The sequence below is a fragment of the Neomonachus schauinslandi genome, chromosome 12 (assembly GCF_002201575.2).
Source record: "Neomonachus schauinslandi chromosome 12, ASM220157v2, whole genome shotgun sequence".
Lineage (NCBI taxonomy): Eukaryota > Metazoa > Chordata > Mammalia > Carnivora > Phocidae > Neomonachus > Neomonachus schauinslandi.
The window spans coordinates 77382487-77400917 of record NC_058414.1 but is presented as its reverse complement, the minus strand read 5'-3'; the positions used below and the strand labels follow the sequence as shown (position 1 = coordinate 77400917).

Here is an 18431-nt window from a genome sequence, read left to right as displayed (position 1 = left end):
CTTGGGGGCATCTATCTCAGCACTGTCTTTAAGCACTGGACATTTGTGAAAATTTATGGCTTTATATTGTAGTCTTGATATGTGTGTATCTGCTTACCACTAAAAAAATTAAGTATGTTGTCTGTGTTCTCTTCTGATAACTGTATGGGAACTGTATTCAAAGTATATGCACTGTCAGGGTGCCTGGGTGGCTCATCGCGGTTAAGCATCTGACTCTTGGTTTTGGCTCAGGTCATGATCTCAGGGTCGTGAGATAGAGTCCTTCATGGGGCTCTGCTTGTCTCCCTCTCCCTCTGCCCTCCCCCTGCTCTCTCTCTCAAATAAATAAAATCTTTTTAAAAAAAGTATATGCATTCTCTTTTACCCCTAGATTTTCCTTTTTGACATAAGGTTCAGACCTTGTGGCATTAAAGGTTATCATTCCGAACCAATAGAGAAGTTTGTCTCACTCGAATTAATTACATATTTATTGTCTGCTGGAACAAGGCACATATATGGATGAAGAAAATTAAAATACACCTTCTGACCTATAGAAGCATAAGTTCCAGGAAGTGGATGGAGACAAGTGACAGCCATTAGGAAAATGCTAATGAAGTTGTGGAGGGTGAGGCTCTGTCTTGTTGGGTAAAGTCAGAAAGGTTTTTTGAAAGAGGTGACATTTGAGGCAGCTCTTGATAGGTGTATAGGATCTGTTCATTTGCATGGGAATGGGAGGCACACTATCTGATGGAGAGAGGAGAGCAAAGATGGGAGTTAACAGAGGGTTTCTGTGAGCTGTCAAATCCAATACAGTAAAGGGAAGTATGTTGGTTCCATATTGGAAATGGTCTTGATACCAGGATAATAGCTTGAAATTAATTTAGGAAAGAGTGATGAGCTCTCAAAGGTGGTATATGTGAAAGTGACATGGCATGCCATATACTTTAGGACCCTTGTGCTTATACTTTTGTCATGGTTGAATTCCAGCAAGGAAGACAGTTAAATGCAATTATTCAGCAGCCTTTTGTTGTCTTTCATGTTTGCCTTTCTTTAGGTGGACTCAAGATAGTTACTTCATTTTCCTTGGAAAAATCCATATGATTATTGCATATATCCATTTATCTATATTTATTGAGTATTTACCATTTTATTGCACAGGCAAGATGCCAAGTGCAGTTCTTAGCTTCAGTCTGCTTGGGGGCAGATTTTGAGAAAGGCTTCACAGAGGAGGCAGTTCTTCAGCTGTATCTTGGAGGATGAAGAGTGGGAATTCCATGTAGAGGAATAATAGCATGTGAGGCATCCACATGGTGTAGCACAGAGTCATGGGAACGCTAATGCAGATGAGCATCTTCACAGTGTTGATAGGACTAGAGTTTTGGGTATGAGATGAAGGGAGAATTGAGGTTGGAGAGGCAGAGACAGACTATACAGAGTCTTGGGGACCACATAAGGAACTAGAGACTTTTATCTTGAGGGTTTTGGAAAGCTGCTGGATTATTTTAAGTAGACACAGAAGAAACAGTCAGGTTTGTGTTTTAGATTGAAGATAAATGGAAGGAGAGAGGTGGGAGGTAGTTCCCCTGGTCTCAGAAAGGCCTGAGTAAGGCTGCAGAATTAGGTATAACAGTCGAGAAAATGGAAGGATACACGAGTTCGGTGGCTTAGGCATATGCCAAGTGAAATTCGAATCCCATGTTGTTATTCACCTACGGCTTCTGGCAGGAGACAGGGTTGGTAGGTGAAGGAGTCAGCTTGAGGAAGGAATAGTCACAGGTGCCTGGGTAAAAGAAGCAATGGAGGACACCAGGTGTGCCAATTCCATGAGTTTCCCCAAAGATGCCCTACCTGCCTTATAGATATATATCTTTTTTTTAAATGCCCATATCCCAGGAATAGATAGCATAAGTGTTGTATGTTTTAGACACATGAAAGTAGTTTTGATATTTATTTTATTTTTTTAAAGATTTATTTATTTATTTTAGAGAGAGAGCACAAGTGGGAGGGGCAGAGGGAGAGGGAGAGAATCTCAAGCAGACTACACACTGAGCACAGAACCCAACATGGGGCTCGATCCCACAACCCTGAGATCACGACCTGAGCTGAAACCAAGAGTTGGACGCTTAACTGACTGTGCCACCCAGATGCCCCTCATATTTATTTTAATACAGTAAATAAATATTTCTCTGCCAGTATCTGGTAGGTACATTTTGCTCTTTCTCAGCTGGGTGAGTGCTCTAGACTTTAACCTACAAGGATAAGGAGGGAATGGTTGTCTCATTGACCCTAAGGTCCTGACCATCAGAAGCAACACTACTAACTTATATGACCTTTACTCTTGGCAGCCTATTCAGGAATTGGATACTTTGTAAGAAAAGAGGAGGATTAGAAGGATGGTGGGACATTAATCTGAGAGATGTGGCTTTTGTTATTGGCCATCTGACTCATTCTTGTAAGATAAAGGGAAGACTGGGTGACTCTTTGAAGTCTACTTTTTTCTTGATACTTTCGAAATGCTGATGTGCCTGTACATTGAATAATATGGGCCTGAGGGAGACTCCCTATTGCAGGCTTGATGGCTTTTTGTCTGAAAGGCCCATTCTCTTTTCGGATAGAACAGTGTGAACCTTTGGGTTGGGATTCGGGCCCTCAGAGTGGGAACTATGGCTGTAAAGCTTGTGGTGATGTTTGCCAGCATGTTCAATATGACACATTGAACTGGTGGGGAAGGATAAACCATTTTGTGTTTTTAACAAGCAAAGATGATCAAATTTTAATTTTAAAATTGGGACTTGTGCTGAAATAGGTTCTTAGGGGACAAAATTCGTTGCTTGTGGACTTCTATTACCAATTATTTATATTCAGTGATCTTCAGAAAACTTTTATAAATTCTTTTTTTTCCTTCGACTAATATTTTAATATGGAAACAAACACCAGGAATTCTTCTCTACAATCATTTATCTCTTACCAATCTCATTTTCTTTTCAGATATTATCAGATGCGACACAGCCTCTTGAAAGTCAGAATTTTTCTCCTGTGGTGCGAGACGTAAGTTACAAAAATAGTTTTTTTCCACTACCATCCTCTCTCCCTCTCTCACTTTCCCTTTCTCTCTCCATCTTTGTTATATGAGCCCCTGTTTGTGGGTCTAATATATGGACACTAAAGAAATGTCTTGTGTCATACACATTTAGGCAGTAATTACATCCAACGGTGTATTGACTGATAAGTATAAATATATCCAGAAACTCCGGGAGAGCAGGTAAGCATTATTCTTATCTTGGTTTTGTTGAGTATTTTTAAATGCTTCTTTTTGAGTTAATGATACTAGGTTTATACAATTTGGAAAATGTACATATAGGAAATCCAAACTATGTGACTGGCTGAAACCAGTGGGAATTATTTTCCTCTGAACATCATTTTGGCTTTCTAATCTCCTATTGTAGACTTGTGTGTAAGCAAGCAAAAGTCTAAAAAGTTGTCCTTTGAGGAGCCCCTTTTTCTTTCTCTAGCATTTTGCATATTGACATGTCTCAGCTATTTTCTCACAGAAAATAAGCACACTAACCCTTTCTGTGGTGCTTTCAGTCTGATTTTTAGTTGAGGGTTTGGACTCTATTTTGTTTAGTAAAATGTTTAGGCAAGTGGGCTCTTATTTAGAAAGTAAGAGAAGTCATGAAGAAAGAAAATGGTGAGAGGTCAGTTTTCCCTGGGAATTCTTCTTAGGATGAAGGTGCCAAACAGTAATGTGGTAAATGTATCCATCTAAGAGAATAGTTCTCTTAGAAAGGTACTTAGCTAAGGGCCTTGTTTCCTTAATTGATTTTACTGCTCGGAGTTTGAAAACATTGACATTTCTTTGGAGTGTTCTGGTCCTCTTCAGCTGATTGCACTTGATTTGTGTTTATATCTACTCCACTAGTCTATTCACATTTAACAAAATAATCCATGCACTGAATTCTCAGGAGAGACCAGAGTGGAAAAATTAAAAAGAAGCAAACAAACTGCCTTATCTTCCTTCTCAGTTCTTCTGTCTCTAAGAAGTAAAGAGATTTGCTTGGATCAAGTATACTACTGCTGTGCTTGTCCATCCATGATGTGTTGGTGAAATATTCTGGCATAAGAGCCCAAGAGAGATTTGTTTTTGTTTTTGTTTTTAAACTGGCTAGCACTATAGTCCTGTAAGAGAGTTTCTTATAGGGGAAACTTCACATATGTTCATTTTTCATAACTCTCTATTGTTTGAGTCTTACCATCTGATGATCTCTATATTACTAATCCTAATAACATGTCTAACATGACTGGTCACGATGATGTTTTCACTCTTACACACCATATTTCTTGTAGCAGCAAGTCTGCTAGGACTTCCTACCCCCCTTCACAGTGGAACTTCTGATAATGAAGATTGTATTTTGAAAGGAAATTTAAGTTGTCTTAAATACCTGCCTTACTCGAATAGCCTCTTCATCACTTAGCACAGTGATTATTAACTTCAAGTGTTTGAGGTAGCTGATGGGGTGGACAGTATTAAAATTTAGGAGCGAGTTTTTAAAAATGTATTTTGAATATTGTATTTTTGGACATCAAAACAATGAAATTTAATTACTTAAACTATAGAAAATGTTGTTAGAAAGGATACACAATAACCAAATAATTGTGTTCTTTTCTGGGGGGTGAAATGGATGGGAGTGGAGGTTAAAGGAGACTCACCTCATCAGTAACATGAGTGTTGGGGGTGAAGAGGGGCAGGGACATTTTGTATTTAAATTTATTTTTATTCAGTTAGAATTAATCGAAAGGTTAAAGTTTGAGAGACATCTTGGCCTAAAAGATTCCAACAACAGAGCCTTCTGTTTATGTCCCTGCCACCAAGCCATTCCCATGGTCTTACATTGATATTTGTGAATTTGAATCAACAGAGTTTTAATGAGTATCTTCCATATTTAAGACAAAATTTGTTGAGCACTAATGGGTTTATAAAGATGAACAAGACAGTCACGGTGTTGTAGGTCATAGTTTGTAGGAAAGACAGTTAATCTGCCAGGAAGGGACAAATTCCAATAGAATAAACTGTTCAAGCATTAAAATCCTGCTTAGTAATTCATCGTAGGTTTTTATATTTAACCCATGGCATTTGTGATTTCAGAAGTCTGGTTTTAATTGTTTTCAAGTGACCCTAATGATAAATGACAAAACAATGCCTAATATGGCTAATAACAATCTCCTTCTCAGATTGTTGTCTCCTCAGATTGTTGTGAAGGGTAAGGTTTCTGAAGTATAGCCCCTGGCATGATTTTGAATCATGTCCCTTGGAAGGATAAAGTGTGAAACCAAGTTACTCAATTGTGAGTAAGCCAGGCGATGGTCCAGCATCTGCACCTCATCAGTGGTTGGGAATTCATGAAAGTATGGACATACACCTCAGAGAAGTCAGGGTCTGTTATTTATCATGCAAAATCTCAAATAATTAATGAAAAATGTTGGTCTAGGGAACTCCTGTTGAGGTTCTTATTATAAGAAATGTGGGAAAAATTATTGCTTCATAGTCTAAGGTTTGGTTTGTTTGGGGGACAGCAAGATTTTGTTATTTAAATATTTTTGTTGTTGTTGTTAAATTTTTCTCCCCTTCCCCTCTTTTATTGATAGGGAACTTGCTCAGTCACTTTCAATGGACACCAAGAAAAAGGTCTTGGTTCTTGGATCTGGTTATGTATCTGAACCTGTATTGGAATACCTGTCAAGAGATAACAAGATAGAAATAACAGTAGGTAAATAAGCCCTAATTTTTAAAGAAGAAGAAGGAAAACCGATTTCAAAGCATGCTTACTCTGTGAATTTTAGATGACTATCTTGTTTCTAAACTCTGAGAAATTATTTTTGGAAATGTTAAAATGTGTTTTACTCTCTGACTAGTGAAGGTAATCTAAAAATTGGACTTTTGTATTCTTGAAATAGGCTCTGACATGAAGAACCAAATCAAACAGTTAGGTAAGAAATATAATATTAATCCTGTTAGCATGGACATTAGTAAACAAGAAGAGAAGTTGAGCTCCTTGGTGGCAAAACAGGATCTTGTCATCAGGTTAGTATCTAGGAAGAGATGATTGTCATATATTTTGTTTGTGTAGGAAACACAAAATATATGATCACTGTTGTTATGTCTCTTTCCTTATTTTCTCTTTCTCCCAAGTAAATTTTCTTTTCTTTTTTATTTATTTATTTATTAAAAGATTTTATTTATTTATTTGACAGAGAGAGACACAACGAGAGAGGGAACACAAGCAGGGGGAGTGGGAGAGGGAGAAGCAGGCTCCCTGCAGAGCAGGGAGCCCGATGCGGGACTCGATCCCAGCACCCTGGGATCATGACCTGAGCTGAAGGCAGTCGCTTAACCAACTGAGCCACCCAGGCGCCCCTCTTTTTTTTTTTTTTTAAAGATTTTATTTATTTGACAGAGAGAGACAAGAGTAAGAGAGGGAACACAAGCAGGGGGAGTGGGAGAGGGAGAAGCAGGCTTCCCGTGGAATAGGGAGCCCCATGCGGGGCTCGATTGCAGGACCCTGGGACCCTGACCTGAGCCGAAGGCAGACGCTTTTAACGACTGAGCTACCCAGCTGCCCCCTAAGTAAATTTTCAATTGAAGTGTGCACCCAGAAATACCCAAATCATAAGTGTATATAGTTCAGTGAATTTTCACAGTGAACACACTTCATAACCATCATCTACATCCAGAAACAGAATAACAGTACCCCAGAAGCCCACCATGTGTCCGTTTCCATTATTAGCCCTATCCCTCAAGGGTAAGCACTATCTTGGCCTCTCATGTATACATTAATTCTTGCTAGTTTTCAACTTTGTACATTTGGAGCTACTCAGTGTGTCCTCATTTATGGCTGCCTTCTTTCTGCAACACTGTGATTGTGAGAGTTGTTTGTGTTGTTGCCTGTAATTATAGTTTATTCATTCTCATTGCTATGTAACATTCCATTGTGTGAATATACCCCTATTATCCATTTGACTGTTGATGGATGTTTAGATTGTTTCTGGAATTTGGCTATTATGAATTGTGTTGCTATGAACATTTTAGTATTTGTCTTTTGGTTGCCATATATATGCATTTCTGTTGGATATCTATCTAGAAGTGGAATTGCTGTGTCAGAAGTATTAATGTTTCATATATTTTGGTGGCTATTTTATCACTTGGACTTAATAAAGCTTAAGGGAAAATGAGTAAATTTTGTAGCCTTTTAACCATTTTTAGTCTTATTGGCGGAACAGATCTTGAACTATAGTGTTTACTACTGATAAAAATGCAGATCTAACTTCTAGGTACAGAGCTACATGAGGGTACTCTATAATTAAACTGGGTTTTAAAATACCGAAGTGATGAGAATAGTCATTTATTCTTAGAATATAATTTTTCCAAGATGGAAGAAAGCTACCTGCTCATCCATAATGAGGTGACTTTCATAGTTAGATCAGATTGAAATGATATCTTTGGAGGAAGTTCTGTGATGTCCTCCTTCAAACAACAACAACAACAACAAAAGGGTTTAGAAAACATACAATAGGAAAGGTAATCCTGTGTGGGAACTTGTGTATTATCTCTTGATGTATTTAAATTATAGGCTCGCTTTAGGCACTTAAAATGTTATTCTATTTATATAAATTTAATGTGCAATAATTTTTATTCAGCAAAAATTTACCAATGACCCATAGACCTTGTTTGTCATTGATACGATTATGATTCATAATGGAATGTTCTAGCCTCCTGAATAAAACAAAGGGAATTTGTTTCGCCACACATAGGTACCTAAATAAAACATTGTTTTTCTTTTCCATAAAAAAAGAAAACATTATAATACACATTTAGAACTAAATCTGAAGCAAAATATGACTAAATAATAATGCATATTTAAAAATTTAGCAAACTGATGGCCTCGAAAAAATTTAACATTAACAAAATCTGTTTTATATTTAATTTTTCTCAGTCCGTTGAGTTTCCATGCTGAATAGTGGTAATGTTGTTAAACACTGTTATCCTGTAGCATTCTTTAAATTTTTTATTTTTTAAGTTGGAGAAAGTGTTTTGATGAAAACACAGTAATAGTGACCACCAAAATAAAATGAAGAATATGTTTCACAAAAAAATTTATAATAATATGTGAAATCCTCATGGTTTTAATTTGGCGATTCTAGTTCTTAATGCAAAGTAGTAATTGAGTTCGGTAAGTTACTTTGAAAATTCCATTTGTATTTTGTGTGTTTTAACAAGTGGCATTTCTAATTATTTGGATTAATTGGGTTGGAGTCAACTCAAATCATTCAAAAGTTTTGTCCCTTTAGTAGGTATTATATTACATATGCAATGAGTTATGATTGCTAATCCTTTTGTCTAAAATAGGCACCATTAATCAAAGTTCTGGCATTCTAGTTCTTAGCATATTATTTGGTTAGTGCAGATTATGCCAGAGTTTTAAAATGTTATTAAATCTTAATAAACTTTTTATTAAGAAAGTTTTTAATGTGGGGAATGTGACCAAAAAAACTCTACTTAATCTTTAAGATGATGTCATTGTACATTTTCTATTAATATTTTTCCAACAAAGAGTTTTGCATGTATTTTTTCATTGGCTTTTAAGGGGTTACCGTGTTTGGTAATAATTCTTTTTAATTAAAAAAGTCAAAAAACAGAGATTGAGAGTTTTCATACTGATACTGGCAAAATATGAACACAATTTTATTCCACAGGATAATAAATCTAAGTAGCAATACTTTACTAACCTGAGGAGGCGTAAGTATCTCAGAGGTGGTTTTATTTTTTTGTTTTTAGAGAAAATCTGAAATTTGCAGGATGAATTTGACAAATACAGTGATAATAGTGTGATCATGTTTACAAGTTTGTATTTCTATTTTCATTGTACTATGTAGCTTGCTTCACCAGGTAGTCAGTAAGCTAGTAGAACTTGAATATTGTTATGCAATTGACATGATGTTTTATTATTCCTTGGATAGAACATGAATATATTCATTTATATTAACAATTACTTAAATTCATTTTTTTTTGTGATTGTGTAGTCCTAGTGCCAAATTAAAACACCAAAGCCAGATTTTTAGAAAACTGAGTTGGAGTTAAGTTTTGAACACAGTTTCATTTTTTTTGCTTAGCATATAGATTTCTAACCATTTTGAAAAGTTTTGCACCAATCAGTACCATTAAAGCTTATTTCTTCCTTTGGACCTTCTTAGATTCTACTCTATAATGTAACATCTGGGTCACTTTGACTTAGTTTAACCCAACTGATAGCCATTTGGGAAATATGGCAGAAAAAGAAACTTATCTTTTAGTAGAGGAGCCAAGATAGAAAATCATAGAAATATAAGGATGAATGGAATAAATCCCATTAAATGTTGCAAAGAAATAGCTGAATGAATGCAGAAGAAGATCTGGCTTTGGGAGAATCTGGGAGAGCTTCTTAGAGCAGGTGACTCTCCAGACATTTCTTCAAGTAGGGTATGGCCTGGATGGGGGTGAGTGGGTGGACATAATATTCCAAGTAGAAGGTACAGTCAGAGTAAAGTTCCAGAGCTGGAAAAGTACAGGCTGTGAGTGGAGAATTATAATAACTTCTTTGGTTCCCATTTTGGTTTATGAAGAAGATAGAGGGAGAATAATGGAAAGATTAGGTGAAAGTCAAATTGTGGAGGGTTTTAAATGTGATAACAGGATGAATTTATTCTGTAGTTCTCCAAGAGTCATTGGTCACCTTGGAGTGAATAATCAGAGTGATGTCTTAGCTTTAGTGCAGTTTAAGGTATATTCAAAGGTAGGGTTGGGAAAGTTTTTGATTAGTTTCACTCTCTTTTTAAGCTTGTTGCCTTATGCATTGCATCCTCTTGTGGCGGAGGCATGCATCACAAGCAAAGTTAACATGATCACTGCAAGCTACATCACACCGGCGCTAAAAGAATTAGAAAAAAGGTAAGTTTCAGTCATTTTCAACTAAGTAGCTCCATGGCATTATTTTTATTTTATATCCAACTTTTTCTTCCTCCCCTTCCTACCTGTTGTAGTGTGGAAGATGCCGGCATCACAGTCATTGGTGAACTGGGATTGGACCCTGGTCTTGATCATATGTTGGCAATGGAAACCATAGATAAGGCCAAGGAAGTGGGAGCCACGGTGAGTCTAATTTACACCCAAAGGTCCATTTAGGAAAATATTAAAAGGTCCAGATTTTGGTGTACAGAAATAATCTTTTTATAATTTTGATTAAGGAAGCTGCTATATTCTAACTAATACGTTGACTAGAAATTTCTGGTAAAATCCTTCAACTGCAGATACATCTGTATAGTAAAACAATGTCCAAGGCTTAATAATAGATTTTTAGAGAAATAGATGCTACTGTAATATTTTGTTTTAATGAAAGATTTTAGACTGCCTTTGGAGATGGTAAGGTTTGACTTTTATTTTTTAATTTTTTAAAAATAGCCTTAAGAACAGTCATTTTTATTTTTTCCCCACTTGATTTGTTTTTTATTATTTTTAATTATTTTTTAAATTTAAATTCAATTAACATATAGTGTATTATTTGTTTCAGAGGTAGAGTTCAGTGATTCATCAGTCTTACATAATACCCAGTGTTCATTACAGCACGTGCCCTCCTTAATGTCTATCACCCAGTTACCCCATCTCCCCACACCCCTCCCCTCCAGCAACCCTCAGTTTGTTTCCTATAGTTAAGAGTCTCTTATGGTTTATCTCCCTCTCTGATTTTGGCTTGTTTTATTTTTCCCTCCCTTTCCCTATAATCGCCTGTTTTGTTTCTTAAATTCCCCATATGATTGAGATCATATGGTAATTGTCTTTCTCTGGTTGACTTATTTTGCTTAGCATAATACCCTCTAGTTTCATCCACATCATTGCAAATGGCAAGATTTCTTTTCTTTTCTTTTGATGGCTGAGTGGTAATCCATTGTATATATACATATACTATATCTTCTTTATCTGTAAATGGATAAAGCCTTGACTTTTTTTTTTTAAGATTTTATTTATTTATTTGACAGAGAGAGAGACAGCGAGAGAGGGAACACAAGCAGGGGGGAGTGGGGGAGGGAGAAGCAGGCTTACCGCTGAGCAGAGAGCCCGATGCGGGGCTCGATCCCAGGACTCTGGGATCATGACCTGAGCCAAAGGCGGACACTTAACGATTGAGCCACCCAGGTGCCCCAAAGCTTGACTTTTAAAAGTGGGGAAAATTCGGGGCACCTGCGTGGCTCAGTTGGTTGAGCGACTGCCTTCGGCTCAGGTCATGATCCTGGAGTCCCTGGATCGAGTCCCGCATCAGGCTCCCTGCTCAGCGGGGAGTCTGCTTCTCCCTCTGACCCTCCCCCCTCTCATGTGCTCTCTCTCTCATTCTCTCTCTCTCAAATAAATAAATAAAATCTTTAAAATAAAAGTGGGGAAAATTCTTTAGAATAGTCAATCTTTTGGTATATAAAGTATCTTTTGCACATGAGAAGGAACTATTGGATATGAAAATGTGATAGAATCAGATTAAGTGCTTTAGGTTATATATATGTAACAGTTATGTAATCAAATATGGAATCAAATTAATTAGAATTATATTTTATATAAATATTAATTATATATTAATTCTATTTTAATAGTAATTATTTATACTTATGTATTACAAAATATATAATCAAATGTATCATTTGAGCACAAAAGTCAGGAGGAACTGACCAAGCAGAATTGAACTAATAGTTGGATTTTTAGCTAGCAAAATATTAGTCACAATCTCCAGTGGATTTTAAAAATGTATATATATATATATATATATATATAATATAACTGACTTAATCAAATAGCATTTGGCTTTAAGGAAGGCTTAAAGGCTTTAAGGAAGGCTTTTGAAAGCCTTTATAAGTTTAAGAAAAAAAAAAACATAGCGAGTTTACCTCATTTACCCCATTTCTGTCATTGTCTTTCATCCCTTATTTTACAGATTGAATCTTATATTTCCTACTGTGGTGGGCTTCCAGCCCCTGAACATTCAGACAATCCTTTGAGATACAAATTTAGCTGGAGTCCAGTGGGAGTTTTGATGAACATAATGCAGCCGGCTACCTACCTGCTCAATGGAAAGGTGAAGGATTATCAGCAAAGCTTTAGAGATACAAACCTGAAATAACTGTCTCAGAAAGTCCACACTCTTCCTCCCTGATACCAAGACCTTTGATATTGGCTGTTCTGTGTGTCCTCCATTCTCTCCTCCACCAGTGTTTCCCAGTGGGTATTTTCTGTTCCACTTAGTGTGGTCTACATGCTGTTTCCAGCAACGCCTGTGCTCATTCTTTCTTCTTCACCTTCTTGCAAGTTGTTTCTGCAGTTTGAAAATTTATTTCTCAACTTGTGCATATATAAATACAGGTCGTCTTGTGATTTATTTCAGCAGGACAAACATTTACTGTATCCTAAATATGTGCTGAGTCCCTGCTCAAGGTTGTCACACTGAATGAAGTTCCTGACCTCGGAGAACTCATAGCTGGAATGGGGGTGGCTCTTGGAATGGAGGGTTTAGTGGGTCAGTGAAAGAAGCTAACTTTCTTTCCCAGCTGCTGTGTGTCAGAATTAATTCAGTGTTATTTTCATCATCTTGCGGTAAGGAAACTGTGGCTCAAAGAGAATGTTCACGATTTTTCAGCTGGGATTCAAACCCACGTCTAACTAATCCCAAAGCATTTTCTCTTCTCTTTTACCAGATTGCCTCATGGGAGGTAAGACAGACACTGGGATAAGTGGCTAAGCTCCGGCAGGAGAAGTTCTAGAGTGTGCTACAGTGCCACAGAACGCAGATGAGAGGGCAGTTGATTTGACGTTGGCGAGGATGGGGGAGAAGAAAGCAGAAAAGAGATGTGCTTAGCCTGGGAGGATAAGCAGGTGCCAGCTGGGCAGGGATGCTGCCACCTTAACTGCTGAGCACCAACCTCATTTGATTCTTGCAACCACCCTAGTAGGTGGCTTAGCGACCTCAGTAGGAAGGGTAGGAAGTGTAGCTAACTCAGCCACAGTCCAAGAGACCACACGTGGCACAGCCGGGGCCCACAGCACGCTCGTTTGCCTTCCTAGTTCATGCCTGTGGCCATAAGGAAAGATTCCTGTGAGGAACACATGTGACGGGACTAAGGGCTTCTCTTGAAATTTTGTGCTCTGGACACCTCACCTCTCCCTAGCCCTGTAGGGAGTGGTGAATGATGTGATCAGCTGCGTGTCTTACAAAGATTATTCAAGCAGCAATATTAAATTCCCAGTGTATCTGAATTTAAATGTATTTTGTGTACAGAGGAGTAAAGTTGAAAGACACAAAGTGAAGGTTCTTATCAGGCATTGTCTTCTGTGCTTACGATGCATAGAGTGTACATCGTGGCCTTAGGTGCACATTGGAATCATCAGGCAGTTTAGAAAATAGAACATAATGATGACTGGGCCCATCCCCAGAGATGCTGATTTGCCTGGGTTTGGGGATCTTCAAAAACTCCCCAAGTGATTCTAATGTGCAGCTGAACTTGAGAAGAGCTGACTTAGTGACCAGAGGACCATATGTGGCTGCACTTAAAACACTAGCAAACAAGCAGGACACTTTGATGCTACACATGCATGTGTTTCAGGATATGAACCAGGACCCCTGAGTTCCGGTCCAAGTGCTGACATCCTTCACCACACCACCAAAGTCCAGGCAATGGTAAAGACCCACTGGGCATCAGCCTCCTGATGGTAATGTGGCTACTGATGTCCCACCCAGTTCTCCAGTTCTGAGAATCATGAAGGTTTGGGCCCGAAACAGTCTGACGTTCTGCAAAGCACGTCCTTATGTGCCACTGCCTGCCTCCTGTCATGTGTAGAATCTCCTTCCACCTCCTGCCGTCCTGATAAAGAGACTGGCCCATGTTTGGTGTACACTAGTACGTGAATGCAGGGAAAATTTCTTGCTTCCATTGGGCAAATGCTTATTTTCGGGAGGCCATATGAATGAAAAGGTGATAACCATGGAAGGGTCAGCAGAGTGCAGCCTGTGTGTGAGAAAGAGCAGGCTTTGATGTTAGTGGGCCTGGCTTTGCCATGGCCAGCTGGGTGGTACTAGAACTTGGTGAATCTCTCTGAGCTTTGGGCTCCTGGTCTGAAGATAAGTACTTGCAGTGGGCCTCCCTGGGGTCTAATAGCTGGTAATCTGCTTAACAGCAGGTTCTCAGGCAGGGCGTAAGTCCCCTGCAAAAATTAGCTATGTAAAGAAATTGAGGGTGGTGAGTGCTCAGGAAAAGCAAGAGGTTATTTTCAGGCAACAGAAGTTGTATATATTGAATTTGAAGTTTTCCCCTTTCATCCTAAACTCCTTTTGTAAAAAAGGAATGCTTTTTGCATCTCCCTAACACTGTGGGGGAGGCTGAGAGAAAACACGATGCCTTTCTTTTCTTTGCTAAAATGATACTTTTTTCAAGGTCCCACCAAGTTCCCTCTTGTGGATGCAGCTTTTCCTGACGACTTCAGCCCCCATTCACTATTCTTTTGTCCAGACTCCCACACTTTGTCTGTAAGAAGCTTCCGGATGCTGTATTATTTGCTCAGTAATTCAAGTGCATCTGTGTGTCTCCCAGCCCAGATCGTTAAACTTCTTAAAGCTTCTCTTGTATTCTTGTCCCTCCATCCCCTCTGCCGCTATCACCCCCACCACGAAGCAGGCCTTATATAATTCAGGGAATCACGATGGAGAGTCAGGTGACCTCTCTGGCTTCTGCTTAAGGTTGAAGCCTTAAACTTTTCCAGCATCTCAGGCAGTGGCCTATGAACTAGGATGTATCTTACTGTCCTACATCCTTGCAGGAATTTCCAGCCACTGGCACCATTTTTAACTTCTAACTTCTAATAGTATTTCTAGCAAATATGATTCCACATATTTGGAAGACAGTAGCTGTGTCTTCTTTTAGTTCGAGGGTGGTGGGACATCGGTGGCTCTGGGGAGTGACGTGGTAGAGCACCATCATCTCCTTTGGCCCCCTCTCCTAAGCGACTCCCGGTGAAACAAATACTCTCGGGATCATGCTTGCTCTGAAAACACAGCTCTGAGATAGGTTTTGTAGCTTTCTTCCTATTGCCTGCCCCTAGCTGGACTGCAGCACCCAGCCCTCCTTTGTAGGAAGAGCCTCTACTCTCCATTGCCCGCAACCATTTTGAATGCAGTTAGCAAGTGCCATGATTGGAATGCTGCACCTTGTCAATCAGTAGCCTTCTTGAAATACTGATCCACAAATAAGCACAATTAGGGGGACAGTATGGTGTAGTAGAAAGAACGTGGACATTGGAGTCAGACAGATCCGGGTTCAAATCTGCCTCTGGGTGACTCTCAGTTTTGTGTGTATAAGGCACCTAGCTCAGAATAAGTCCTATATTTCCTGTATTTAAATGTTTTGTCACTTCAGCGATCAAGCTTATTGTCAGTCAATGGTTGGGGAAAGACGTGTGGGTGTGGGAAGAGCTGGGTTTAGAGCAGCCTGTGGCCGTAGTGGGTCATGAGCCACTATTTCTGCTCCCAGTGGGTGTTGGGAGTGAGCACCGTCGAGTCAGAAAAAATGCATATTTTCTGCCAAATAAATAAATATGTCTTTCTTCATCTAAGCCATTAATAAAATATTAAACAGGATAGGGCTTATTCATGAACCCCACGATATAGCCCTAGAAATACAACTGCATTGAGGTCAAGTGACAGTGATTACCCAGGAATTTGGGGGACAAGTTGTTTTGGCAGCTGTCAGTCTCTAAGTGAATCATGACTATTCAGTTGCTATTTCCCTAGTTTCTTCCAAGGATCTGATGATAAACTTTTATGAACCAGCTGATTTCTTTCTGATTGGTAAAGTGCTGGAATATAAGTAGTCTCTACAGAATTTTTCTTTAAAACAATTTCCTCACCTTCAAATAAGTAAAAAACAAACAAACTTTAGAATTGCCACGAGTTCTAGAAGTGAGATGTGTGTGTGGGGACCCTAAAGGTTAGCATTTGCTTGCTTATTAGATTTTTTTTCTAATTTTACTGTTCTGATAGTAGAAGAGATTAGTATGAAAGCCATAGGGCAGAAATGGTCCCTCTGGAAATGTTCATTGTGTAGTCCAGGGGAGTTTCCTAAGAAAGTTAAATGAGAAGTCCTCCTTGAGTCCTTCAGCTCTCACTCCTGGAATTTTAGTGGTGCTTGGTGCTCTGCACACCTAAGCCTTTAACTGCAGAGATGTCACCAGGCCTGACTCCAGTCAGCAATGCCCATTTCCTTCTGGGCCTTCAGCGACCTACACAGACATTTCCTTTTTCTCTCTCAGACCAAGGCACAGGCAGAACCTATCTACAAATAAACTCTAGGGCCCTTAAGTTTAGCAGAAGACTCCTTTGGGTGGTTTTTGCAGCTGCAGACGTGTGGTCAGAAGCTGTTTCCAGTGGTGCAGGAGGGACAAACCCAGTTCTACCACAGCCCCCAGATTCTCAGCCCTGATTTGATCACGCCAGAATGTTTTTCATCATCTCATAAACTTCACACACCAAAAGAACAATTTAGTCCTTTCATCAAAATCAAAGGGAAAAGTACGCTTTGGTGCGTTTTGACTGTGATCGGGGAGGGAGCAGGTAGGAGGATTACGGAGAAATCAGAAGAGCTTGGGAATTGACTTTACTTCTCACCAGCAGTAAGACTAGCACTAGCACTAAGGGGTAGCACTTCTTTGAGTTTCGCTGTATGTTCACACGTTGTCTTTCTTGTAAGGGGACATCTCTCCCATTCCCTGTCCCCAGCGTACACCTGTAGGGTGACTAGTCCAGGCTGTGAGCTCCTTGTACTTGCTCCAGCACAGCTCCTCGTACTTGGCGGACATTCAGTAAATGTTTGTTCAGTGAATGAAGGAGGGAATGAAGACAGAGATTGCAACTTCTTCATCTTCATCACTCTCCTTCCCTCCACAATGAGTGTGGTCCTGGCACGTACATGGTAGGTGCCCCGTTAATGCTAGCTGTGACAGAAATGTACAAGACTGGTGCCTGATATGCAACATTCAAAGGCATGTGTAAGTGAAGAGTGAAGTGAGGATCTTGCCACTGTTATCTGAGCATAGCCATTGAAATGAGGGTCTGTTGCTTTTTGCTTATTATTTATTTAAAAACAAACCCCTAATGGGACATAATTCAGTGCCATCTTATCTAGATTTAAGTCAGATTTTAAAGCTTGGGAGAATCATGGCCTTCTGAATTGTTAGTGGAATCGCTTGAGTATGGGATGTCAGTTATGGTAGTTTCATTAAAATGTTTTTTCTCAAATCCTCTATTGCTTTCTTTTAAAATGTTGATTTCTTTTTTTTTCTAAACATTTTATTTATTTATTTGACAGAGAGAGATAGCGAGAGCAGGAACACAAGCAGGAGGAGTGGGAGAGGGAGAAGCAGGCTTCCCGCCGAGTAGGGAGCCTGATGCGGGGCTCAATCCCAGGACCCTGGGATCATGACCTGAGCCGAAGGCAGACACATAACGACTGAGCCACCCAGGCACCCTGTTGATTTCTTTTTTATGCAAATAACGCAGATAAGTCCACAGGGGAGCACAATGTTGTAACCCCATTGTGCGTTTTCAATGTTCTTCAGGTTGTGAATGTTGCAGGGGGCATCTCCTTTCTTGATGCAGTTACTCCCATGGATTATTTCCCTGGCTTAAATTTGGAAGGCTATCCTAACAGAGACAGTACAAAATATGCTGAGATTTATGGCATTCCATCTGCGCACACTTTGCTGCGGGGGACACTGAGATATAAGGTAAGCAGCTGTATTTGAGATGAAACATATTTCCTGTTTTGATGTAAGTGATGTATATGCTTAATTTTTCTTAGTAATCAAAATAATTAGGATAATAAACCAGGTTGGAGTCTGTTTTCTCAGCACTCTTTGAGTGAATGTTTTAAGAGACAACTCAAGATGGCCTGAGCAAAAAGGGAACTTCTGACTCATGAGGACTTGGTGGGGGAGGGGAAGGGTCACCTTCAGATGTAGTGAGTTTTGGGGTCAAGTGACCTCAGGGGCTCTTGGTTTCTCTTTGCCTCTCATCTCTTCCTTGGAGTGCTGGCTGCAGTCCCAGGCTGTACATGGTGGCACAGTGGTGACAGCATCCCCAGCCTCTTTGGTAAAATCCAGTGAGAATGAAAAAGTATAGGTAAAAATATCAGTGGGGTCAGTGGGATAAAATATGCCAATCAGCTTTTGCCTTTTGTTTCATGTCCTGAAAGCTGAAGATATAGTCAGCATCATTTTCCCCAAAGCAAATCTAAAATGTTTTTACCACAAAGTGGGGTGTAGATTCTAGGGGTATAAATGCAAATGTCCACCACACATTTAAGTATTAATCACAAAAGAGCAGTGACAAGAATGA

General features: G+C 39.3%; 1 protein-coding gene across 1 annotated transcript in view; it reads left to right on the top strand.

The window, feature by feature from the left end:
* AASS (aminoadipate-semialdehyde synthase) overlaps positions 1 to 18431 on the top strand; it is a 57599-nt gene that overhangs the window by 30346 nt on the left and 8822 nt on the right. Inside the window, exons 12-19 of the mRNA XM_021699319.2 lie at positions 2968 to 3027; positions 3174 to 3241; positions 5626 to 5747; positions 5935 to 6061; positions 9851 to 9961; positions 10054 to 10162; positions 11988 to 12128; positions 17654 to 17821. Of these exons, the coding sequence (XP_021554994.1) occupies positions 2968 to 3027; positions 3174 to 3241; positions 5626 to 5747; positions 5935 to 6061; positions 9851 to 9961; positions 10054 to 10162; positions 11988 to 12128; positions 17654 to 17821 (906 nt within the window). The remainder of the gene's footprint in view (positions 1 to 2967; positions 3028 to 3173; positions 3242 to 5625; positions 5748 to 5934; positions 6062 to 9850; positions 9962 to 10053; positions 10163 to 11987; positions 12129 to 17653; positions 17822 to 18431) is intronic.